Source organism: Heptranchias perlo, unplaced genomic scaffold (genome assembly GCF_035084215.1).
Source record: "Heptranchias perlo isolate sHepPer1 unplaced genomic scaffold, sHepPer1.hap1 HAP1_SCAFFOLD_855, whole genome shotgun sequence".
Classification (NCBI taxonomy): Eukaryota; Metazoa; Chordata; class Chondrichthyes; order Hexanchiformes; family Hexanchidae; genus Heptranchias; species Heptranchias perlo.
Genome location: NW_027139893.1, coordinates 28,676 through 39,432, shown reverse-complemented (window position 1 = coordinate 39,432; position 10,757 = coordinate 28,676). Strand labels below are relative to the sequence as shown.

The following is a 10,757-nucleotide window of genomic DNA, read 5'->3' as shown; positions in this document are numbered from 1 at the left end:
TCAATCCCAATGGATCAAACCCCTTCCCATTCACTCCCATTGTACACAATCCCAATGGATCAAACCCCTTCCCATTCACTCCCATTCTACACAATCCCAATGGATCAAACCCCTTCCCATTCACTCCCATTGTACACAATCCCAATGGATCAAACCCCTTCCCATTCACTCCCATTGTACACAATCCCAATGGATCAAACCCCTTCCCATTCACTCCCATTGTACACAATCCCAATGGACCCAAACCCCTTCCCATTCACTCCCATTCTACACAATCCCAATGGAACAAACCCCTTCCCATTCACTCCCATTGTACACAATCCCAATGGATCAAACCCTTTCCATTCACTCCCATTGTACACAATCCCCGTGGATGTAGCCGTTTTATGGAATAGTTGCCACAACACTGGCCTCAATGGAAAGATAAGCAACACCTCAGCCATCTAGAGCAATGCCCTCCATACCTGGTCCAACTCCATCATTGTCCCCTGGACACCATTGTGATTGGTGATCTCCTCCTTCTTGTGGCTTTCCTGGATAGAGAGGGAAAATGAGACATTCCTGGACAGATAGAGAGGGAGAGAGAGAGAGAAGGTAAAACCTTCCTGAACAGAGAGAGAGAGAGAGAGAAAGAGATGAGACGTTTTGGGACAGAGAGAGGAGAGAGAAGATGAGATATTCCTACACCCCTGGAGAGAATGAAAGAGAGAAAGAGAGAGGGAGAGTGAGGAAAAGAGAAAGAATGAAAGCAAGAAAGAGAGAAGGAAAGAAATCAAGGAAGAAAGAGAGGGTGTGAGAGGAGAGAAAGAAAAAGAGAAAGAAAGAAAACAAGAGCTAGAAAGAAAGGAGAGAGAAAGAAAGAGAGAGAGAAAGAAAGAAAGAAAGCAAGAAAGAGAGACGGAAGGAAAGCAAGAAAGAAGAGAGGCGAGAGAGAAGGGAAAGAGAAGAGATGGAGAAAGAAAGAGGGAGAGAGAGAGAGAAGAAAGAGATGGAGAAAGAAAGAGGAGAGAGAGAGAGAAGAAAGAGATGGAGAAAGAAAGTAGGAGAGAAAGAAAGAGGAGGGAGAGAGAGAAAGAAAGATTAGAAAGCAAGAAAGAAAGAGAGGGAGAGAGAAAGAAAGAGAGGGAGAGGAGAAAGAAAGAGAGGGAGAGAGAAAGAAAGAGAAGGAGAGAGAAAGAAAGAGAGGGAGCGAGAAAGAAAGAGAAGGAGAGAGAGAGAAAGAAAGAGAGAGAGATGAGAACGAAAACAAGAAAGAGAGATGGAAGGAAAGCAAGAAAGAAAGAGAGGGCCGGAGAGAGAGAGAGAGAGAGAGAGAAAGAAAGAGATGGAGAAAGAAAGAGAGAAAGAAAGAGGGAGAGAGAGAGAGAAAGAGAGAGAGAGATCATGAGAAAGAAAAAAAAAGAGAAGGAAAGAGGAGAGAACTTGCATATTGGTGGCACCTTTCATGAAGGGTTGGGTGAATCCTTTCCGCCTCAGCGTCCCGTTGCCTCAGGGGCAGGGACAAGTCAGCCAGGGTCCCTGCTCCCGATCACCGTGCAGCGCAGGGCGCGGAGGTCGGGGCGAGAGCAGAATCCAGCCGTGGCTGCCATGCCCCTTCCATGGTCGAATAGCCTCACACGGGCCAACTCGGGCGAGGCATTCGGAGGGCGGCCGGGGCCCCGTGAAACCCAGCACGGTCACCCATCCAGAATCGTGGAATCTGACGGCGCAGATGGAGGCCAATCGGCCCATCGTGCCTGTGCTGGCCCTTTGAAAGAGCTGTCCAATTAGTCCCACTCCCCCTGCTCTTTCCCTGTAGCCCTGCAGATTTTTCCTTTTCAAATATTTATCCAATTCCCTTTTGAAAGTTATTATTGAATCTGCTTCCACCGCCCTTTCAGGCAGCACGTTCCAGATCATCACAACTCACTGCGTAAAAAAAATCTCATCTCGCCTCTGGATTTTTTGTCGATTATTTTAAATCTGTGTCCTCAGGTTAACGACCCTCCCGCCACTGGAATCAATTTCTCCCCAACGCTTCTGTCAAAACCAGATATAATTCTGAACATCTCGATCAAATCTCCCCTTAACCTTCTCTGCTCTGAGGAGAACAACCCCAGCTTCTCCAGTCTCTCCCCATAACTGAAGTCCCTCATCCCTGGGACCATTCTGGTAAATCTCCTCTGCACCCTCTCCAAGGCCTTGACATCCTTCCTAGACAAGTTGGGTGAGTGGGCAAGAACGTGGCAGATGCAGTATAACGAGGATGAATGTGAGGTTGTCCACTTTGGTTGTAAAAACAGAAAGGCAGATTCTTATCTGAATGGTGATAGATTGGGAAATGGGGAGGTGCAACGAGACCTGGGTGTCCTTGTACACCAGTCGCTGAAAGTGAGCATTCAGGTGCAGCAAGCAGTTAGGAAGGCGAATGGTATGTTGGCCTTCATTGCAAGAGGATTTGAGTACAGGAGCTGGGATGTCTTACTGCAGTTATACAGGGCCTTGGTGAGACCACATCTGGAGTATTGTGTGCAGTTTTGGTCTCCTTATCTGAGGAAGGATGTCCTCGCCATGGAGGGAGTGCAGCGAAGGTTCACCAGACTGATTCCTGGGATGGCAGAACTGACGGATGAGGAGAGATTGGGTCGACTCGGCCTATATTCACTCGAGTTCAGAAGAATGAGAGGTGATCTCATCGAAACATATAAAATTCGAACAGGACGAGACAGACTAGACGCAGGGAGGATGTTCCCGATGGCTGGGGAGTCCAGAACCAGGGGTCACAGTCTCGGGATACGGGGCAGGCCATTTAGAACCGAGATGAGGAGAAATTTCTTCACTCAGAGGGTGGTGAACCTGTGGAATTCTCTACCACAGAAGGCAGTGGAGGCCAAGTCATTAGATGTATTCAAGAAGGAGATCGATATATTCCTTAATGCTGAAGGGATCAAGGGATATGGGGGAAAAGCGGGAACAGGATACTGAGTTAGACGATCAGCCATGATCGTTTTGAATGGCGGCCCAGTCCCGTAGGGCCGAATGGCCTACTCTTGCTCCTATTTTCTACGTTTCTAAAGTCTGGTGCCCACAATTGGAGGGCATTCGACAAGAGAGCTTTTTCACCGTTGGTCATGACTCAATGACTATGCAATGCCTTATATTGGCGCCAAGGCGATTCACAGGACCGTAAATGAGGCAAAATTTGACACGTAGCCACTTAAGGAGACAGGTGACCGAGAGCTTGGCCAATGAGGTAGGTTTCAAGGAGCGTCTTAAAGGAGGAGAGAGAGGCGGAGAGACGGAGAGGTTCAGGGAGCATGTTCCAGGTTCGCGCGCTCTGCGAGGCACTTACCTCTCTGTTTGATCTGCGCGTCTCTCTCCGTTCCTCCCCGGGGCATGATAACGACAGCAGTCGGCCGTTGTTCAGGGCTGGGGGTCACTGCGGTGGCAGAGGCGAGCAGTCAGGCACGAGAGAGAGAGAGAGAGAGAGAGAGAGAGCGCACAGGCAACAGGTCAAAGCAGGCCGCCAGGACCAAAAAAAAAAGCAAAGGGCTTCAGACGACCTCTCACCCCACTGGGACCCGGGGTCAAAGGAGTGGCGGTCTCGCTTCCAGGTCAGAAGGTTCGTGGGTTCGAGACCCCGCCCCGGAAACTCGAGCCCCGCAATCCAGGGCCGACACTCCCCCCCGCCCACCCCTCCGGTGATGGTAACTGCCCCTCTGTGGGAGGCGCCGTCTTTCGGTTAAGACGCTAATCCGAGGCGCGTCCCTCTCAGGTGCGTGTGAAAGGGCCAACAGCCAGGACCTCGCCCTGGTGTCCTGGCCAATATTTATCCCGCAGCCAACGTCCTGTCCTCATCACTTGGCGCTCATCTCTCGGAGAATAACGGGAAGCATAGAGAAGGACTCTCGGGCTGACTGACCGTCTGGCAGGGTGACGCCCTTGTTGTTGTTGCATTTTCAGACACTTCCCTTGGTCTCTTGTCTCCGATGGGGGACTGGGTGGGGGGGCAGTGGGTCAGACACTGACCTTTCACCCTCTGGGGGTCAAATCCAGCCCGAGACAGAGGGGGACGGAGGTCTCCTCTCCCTCTCCGACGGGTGAGTCAAATCGACCATGGCCACCTGCCCCGGATCACCCAACCCCCCTCACGGTCGAACATCTGGTGGACACCCGCACTGAGGTAGCGGAGGGCGCCAGACGGGGGGGGTGGTGACCGGAGCCCGTCGTGATTCAGAGCCCTCGGGAGGGAGAGAACACCTCGAGGCAATTTCAGACGGCCTCTTCCCGCGCAACGCGTCCGGAAGTTTTGTACCGTTCCAGACTGGGTCTTACATAGATGGACGTGGACGAGAGGCAGGATTATCCCGTAAACACTGTCCGAAAAGGTGCAGAGCTGTCGTCCATTGAATCTCCCATTCCAACCGCCAACGGGGTTATCCTGGCCCACGAGACAAAAAGGAGAGACATCACTGTGTGTGGTAACACTCCACGACTCCCCCTCGCTCTGCGTATTATCACCCACCATTACCAGACTCAGGACAGTCCCCCTTATTGCCCGCGTGTGACTCCATTTTGTGGCTTCCTCTGGTGAGTCGGCCATTTTAGGAGTGAAAAGGTGCCAGTTCTGCTGTCAATCGGGGCGGGCGGGGGGGGCGGGTGGGGAATGGCTGGCTTTGGGGGGATTAAGGGAAAGCCAGATGAGTGCCAGAGGGAGAAAGGCAGCAGAAGGAGATGTTGAGAGGGTGAGATGAAGTAGGGAGGGAGGAGGCTCGTGTGGAGCATAAACACCAGCACGGAGCAGTCGGGCCGAATGGCCTGTTTCTGTGCTGTAAATTCCATACAATTGGTGAACTGGCATGACCCTGACCGCCCTGGGCCACACGCGACCCCCCCCGCCCAGGAGCCCCGGAGGCAAGATTTCCGTCTCTCACCAGCTCGATCCCCACTAAAACGCCGTTCTCAGCCTTCCCAGGGACGACGTCGCAGAACTTGACGATCCCGAACTGGGAGGTGTTGTCGAGCTTGACGAAGACCTTGCTGCCGATCTCCAAGCCCGGCCAGGAGGCCTCTCGGTCGCCCTCCTCCGCCGTCTCCAGCCGGGAGGCCGGGACGAAGACGCCTCCGTTCTCGCCGCAGCTGAAGAAACGTCTCCCCTGGATCATTCCGTCCGTGAAGCCCTTCTTCGAGGCAGCTCCCTGTAAGAGAGACCGGGGATCAATTCAGGCCTAGGCCCCGAGGTGAGAAAAAAAATTACGTGACTTCCAGCCAAAACTTGTTCAACTGAGCAAGAGCATTATCCCCTCTCCCTCAGGGTGATATCTGTACACTGACTGGTGTCTCTCAGTCCCTCTCCCTCAGGGTGATATCTGTACACTGACTGGTGTCTCTCAGTCCCTCTCTCTCAGGGAGATATCTGTACACTGACTGGTGTCTCTCAGTCCCTCTCTCTCAGGGAGATATCTGTACACTGACTGGTGTCTCTCAGTCCCTCTCCCTCAGGGAGATCTCTGTACACTGACTGGTGTCTCTCAGTCCCTCTCCCTCAGGGTGATCTCTGTACACTGACTGGTGTCTCTCAGTCCCTCTCTCTCAGGGTGATATCTGTACACTGACTGGTGTCTCTCAGTCCCTCTCTCTCAGGGAGATATCTGTACACTGACTGGTGTCTCTCAGTCCCTCTCTCTCAGGGTGATATCTGTACACTGACTGGTGTCTCTCAGTCCCTCTCTCTCAGGGTGATATCTGTACACTGACTGGTGTCTCTCAGTCCCTCTCCCTCAGGGTGATATCTGTACACTGACTGGTGTCTCTCAGTCCCTCTCCCTCAGGGTGATATCTGTACACTGACTGGTGTCTCTCAGTCCCTCTCCCTCAGGGTGATATCTGTACACTGACTGGTGTCTCTCAGTCCCTCTCTCTCAGGGTGATATCTGTACACTGACTGGTGTCTCTCAGTCCCTCTCCCTCAGGGTGATATCTGTACACTGACTGGTGTCTCTCAGTCCCTCTCTCTCAGGGTGATATCTGTACACTGACTGGTGTCTCTCAGTCCCTCTCCCTCAGGGAGATATCTGTACACTGACTGGTGTCTCTCAGTCCCCTCTCTCAGGGTGATATCTGTACACTGACTGGTGTCTCTCAGTCCCTCTCTCTCAGGGTGATATCTGTACACTGACTGGTGTCTCTCAGTCCCTCTCCCTCAGGGTGATATCTGTGCACTGACTGGTGTCTCTCAGTCCCTCTCCCTCAGGGTGATATCTGTACACTGACTGGTGTCTCTCAGTCCCCTCTCTCTCAGGGTGATATCTGTACACTGACTGGTGTCTCTCAGTCCCTCTCCCTCAGGGTGATATCTGTACACTGACTGGTGTCTCTCAGTCCCTCTCCCTCAGGGAGATATCTGTACACTGACTGGTGTCTCTCAGTCCCCTCTCTCAGGGTGATATCTGTACACTGACTGGTGTCTCTCAGTCCCTCTCTCTCAGGGTGATATCTGTACACTGACTGGTGTCTCTCAGTCCCTCTCCCTCAGGGTGATATCTGTGCACTGACTGGTGTCTCTCAGTCCCTCTCCCTCAGGGTGATATCTGTACACTGACTGGTGTCTCTCAGTCCCCTCTCTCTCAGGGTGATATCTGTACACTGACTGGTGTCTCTCAGTCCCTCTCCCTCAGGGTGATATCTGTACACTGACTGGTGTCTCTCAGTCCCTCTCCCTCAGGGAGATATCTGTACACTGACTGGTGTCTCTCAGTCCCTCTCCCTCAGGGTGATATCTGTACACTGACTGGTGTCTCTCAGTCCCTCTCCCTCGGGGAGATATCTGTACACTGACTGGTGTCTCTCAGTCCCTCTCTCTCAGGGTGATATCTGTGCACTGACTGGTGACTCTCAGTCCCTCTCCCTCAGGGTGATATCTGTACACTGACTGGTGTCTCTCAGTCCCTCTCCCTCGGGGAGATATCTGTACACTGACTGGTGTCTCTCAGTCCCTCTCTCTCAGGGTGATATCTGTACACTGACTGGTGTCTCTCAGTCCCTCTCCCTCAGGGTGATATCTGTACACTGACTGGTGTCTCTCAGTCCCTCTCTCTCAGGGAGATATCTGTACACTGACTGGTGACTCTCAGTCCCTCTCTCTCAGGGTGATATCTGTACACTGACTGGTGTCTCTCAGTCCCTCTCCCTCAGGGTGATATCTGTACACTGACTGGTGTCTCTCATTCCCTCTCTCTCAGGGAGATATCTGTACACTGACTGGTGACTCTCAGTCCCTCTCTCTCAGGGAGATATCTGTACACTGACTGGTGACTCTCAGTCCCTCTCTCTCAGGGTGATATCTGTACACTGACTGGTGTCTCTCATTCCCTCTCTCTCAGGGAGATATCTGTACACTGACTGGTGACTCTCAGTCCCTCTCTCTCAGGGTGATATCTGTACACTGACTGGTGTCTCTCAGTCCCTCTCTCTCAGGGTGATATCTGTACACTGACTGGTGTCTCTCAGTCCCTCTCTCTCAGGGAGATATCTGTACACTGACTGGTGTCTCTCAGTCCCTCTCTCTCAGGGTGATATCTGTACACTGACTGGTGACTCTCAGTCCCTATCTCTCAGGGTGATATCTGTACACTGACTGGTGTCTCTCAGTCCCTCTCTCTCAGGGTGATATCTGTACACTGACTGGTGTCTCTCAGTCCCTCTCTCTCTCAGGGTGATATCTGTACACTGACTGGTGTCTCTCAGTCCCTCTCCCTCAGGGAGATATCTGTACACTGACTGGTGTCTCTCATTCCCTCTCCCTCAGGGAGATATCTGTACACTGACTGGTGTCTCTCAGTCCCTCTCTCTCAGGGTGATATCTGTACACTGACTGGTGTCTCTCAGTCCCTCTCCCTCAGGGTGATATCTGTACACTGACTGGTGTCTCTCAGTCCCTCTCTCTCAGGGAGATATCTGTACACTGACTGGTGTCTCTCAGTCCCTCTCTCTCAGGGTGATATCTGTACACTGACTGGTGTCTCTCAGTCCCTCTCTCTCAGGGTGATATCTGTACACTGACTGGTGTCTCTCAGTCCCTCTCCCTCAGGGTGATATCTGTACACTGACAGATGTCTCTCAGTCCCTCTCTCTCAGGGTGATATCTGTACACTGACTGGTGTCTCTCAGTCCCTCTCCCTCAGGGTGATATCTGTACACTGACTGGTGTCTCTCAGTCCCTCTCCCTCAGGGTGATATCTGTACACTGACTGGTGTCTCTCATTCCCTCTCTCTCAGGGTGATATCTGTACACTGACTGGTGTCTCTCAGTCCCTCTCCCTCAGGGTGATATCTGTACACTGACTGGTGTCTCTCAGTCCCTCTCCCTCAGGGTGATATCTGTACACTGACTGGTGTCTCTCAGTCCCTCTCCCTCAGGGTGATATCTGTACACTGACTGGTGTCTCTCAGTCCCTCTCCCTCAGGGTGATATCTGTACACTGACTGGTGTCTCTCATTCCCTCTCTCTCAGGGTGATATCTGTACACTGACTGGTGTCTCTCAGTCCCTCTCTCTCCCACATAAGAGGACCTAATTAATGGAGGATTAACCCTTAGGTACCAGTAACTCAATGCCGAAATAGGTCGCGGAGAGGGGCTTGGACATGGCGATGGGCCCTCGGAAACGGACAACCCCCAGGGCCTTCTCTTTGGAGGAGGAGGTGATCTGGACACGGACCCTGGCCCCAGTGCGGAGGGAGGCCAGCCAAGCCAGCCTTTGCTCACTGCGAGACATGGCCAGCCGCTCCTCGGGGTCGGTCACCGCCCCCAGTAGGTCGAAGGTTGCCCGGTCCAGTTCCCTGACGTCCCTCTCCTCCACGGTCAGGGCCTCGCCCCACTCCAGCGCCCTGACCCGCAGCGGGCCCTTCCTGGGCTGGCCGCCCTGCTCCCTGTCCGCCATCGTCGTCAGCAGGCCGCCCTTGGTGACCTTCGACCTCCCGGCCTGCTCCCAGTCCGCCGTCAGCAGGCTGCCCCTGGCGACCTTCGACCTCCCGGCCTGGTCCTTGGTCAAGATGTACAGGGCGCACGCTGGTTTGATGCTGCTCGTCGCGGCCTCCATCTTAAAAAGTGAGGGGGGAGCGGGGGGGGGGAAACACCGGTCAGAAGGTTCCAGATCATTGATTCATTTCAAAATGGCGCCTCTTTTCCCCTCCCTCTCCCTCCTCCCTCCCCTCACGCTGTAGGGGCCGTCGGCGGGGGGGGGGCGAGGGAGGGGGAGCCAGGTTCCACGACCTCCCGCCACCCTCCTCCTCTGGTACCCTCGCCCGACCGTCCCGGACGGGAGGATTTCCGACTGGGAATAGGTTGCCGATCCTGCCCTCGCTGGATTTCCCCCCCCGCCCCACTGCCCCGCTCCCCACCCAGCACGAGTCGCTGGATGCTGATCGGCAGCTGATTACCAGCGCCCTCCCCACATCCTCCCCAACCCCCCCCAGGGGGGCACTGAGAACCCAATCGTAGCCCAGCCCCCCACCATCGCCCGCCCCACCCTTGGCATCCTCCCTGATAAAGGACCAGGGAAACCCCTGTTCGAATACCCTCACACCTACGCCCCCACCCCACCTCCGACACACACACACACACATCCCAGCAGGACTCTTCCCCACCTCCCCCCGCCAAGCACCACCCCAGGAAAGAAATTTAACCGTTACCTGCTCGGGCCTCGGAGACTGGGCGGCCGATGGGGAGGGTGGTTGTTGGAGGCACCTGGAGCAGGCGGGGAGACGGTGAGTCTGTCTCCCTCTCCCTGAAGTCCGTCCCTTCTGGGGGCCTGGGTCCCTGGACCAGCGGGCTGGTTGGTACCCTCACCCCTGATGTCCCCCTCCCCTGAACCTGGGATGCTCTCCCTCCCTCCCTCCCTCCCTCACTCACTCGCCACTCTGATCTCAACGCATCTGAACAAGAAAAGCAAGTCACAAAAACTTCCCCAAAAGTTCACAGCACAATGTTGGAAGGGCAGGGGAGTGCAACCCGGAAGGGGCCAAGCCCCGCCCACCTGGCAATCAGGGATAGGCACCGCCCCCCTCTCCGACCAATTGGCATCGAGGGGGAAGCGGGACATCCCCCTGCAGCGTCACTTTCAACTGGAAATCCCCACTCATCAGGGGGAATCCCCTTAAAGGGGGCAGGAAGATGCTGTCGGCAAAATTATAATTGGACTCTTAAAGTACACAGAGCTTAGAATTCAAACTGTGCACTTTAATTAGCAATGTCTTAATCAGAAACTGGGTAGAATTTCTGAACCTTATTGATGGTGAAATATATTGTAAAGTGAACAAAAATTGAGAGTGGGTGAGTTACAGGCTGGAATCTAATCGAGGGGTTCGGGGGGGTTTATATATAGAATAACAGATACCCGGGAGTGAGTTACAGGCTGGAATCTAATCGAGGGGTTCGGGGGGTTTATATATAGAATAACAGATACCCGGGAGTGAGTTACAGACTGGAATCTAATCGAGGGGTTCGGGGGGTTTATATATAGAATAACAGATACCCGGGAGTGAGAGTTACAGGCTGGAATCTAATCGAGGGGTTCGGGGGGGTTTATATATAGAATAACAGATACCCGGGAGTGAGTTACAGGCTGGAATCTAATCGAGGGGTTCGGGGGGTTTATATATAGAATAACGGATACCCGGGAGTGAGTTACAGACTGGAATCTAATCGAGGGGTTCGGGGGGTTTATATATAGAATAACAGATACCCGGGAGTGAGTTACAGACTGGAATCTAATCGAGG

General features: G+C 53.6%; 1 protein-coding gene across 3 annotated transcripts; it reads right to left on the bottom strand.

Annotated features, from left to right (window-relative positions):
• Window positions 1-296: 296 nt before the first annotated feature.
• On the bottom strand, window positions 297-9,865 carry LOC137319523 (ubiquitin carboxyl-terminal hydrolase CYLD-like). Of its 3 annotated transcripts, XM_067981656.1 has the most exons (6): window positions 9,671-9,865; window positions 8,581-9,078; window positions 4,914-5,177; window positions 4,315-4,420; window positions 3,332-3,418; window positions 297-533 (listed from the first exon to the last, which is right to left on the bottom strand). In XM_067981656.1, exons 2-6 carry the CDS (start codon window positions 9,076-9,078, stop codon window positions 436-438), a joined length of 1,053 nt encoding a protein of 350 aa, XP_067837757.1. In that variant the 5' UTR covers window positions 9,671-9,865; the 3' UTR covers window positions 297-435. The 3 variants fall into 3 exon arrangements, with proteins under 3 accessions (XP_067837757.1, XP_067837758.1, XP_067837759.1); XM_067981657.1 differs by lacking the exon at window positions 3,332-3,418 and having other exon boundaries at window positions 465-533; XM_067981658.1 differs by lacking the exons at window positions 297-533; window positions 4,315-4,420 and having other exon boundaries at window positions 3,350-3,418.
• Window positions 9,866-10,757: the final 892 nt, after the last annotated feature.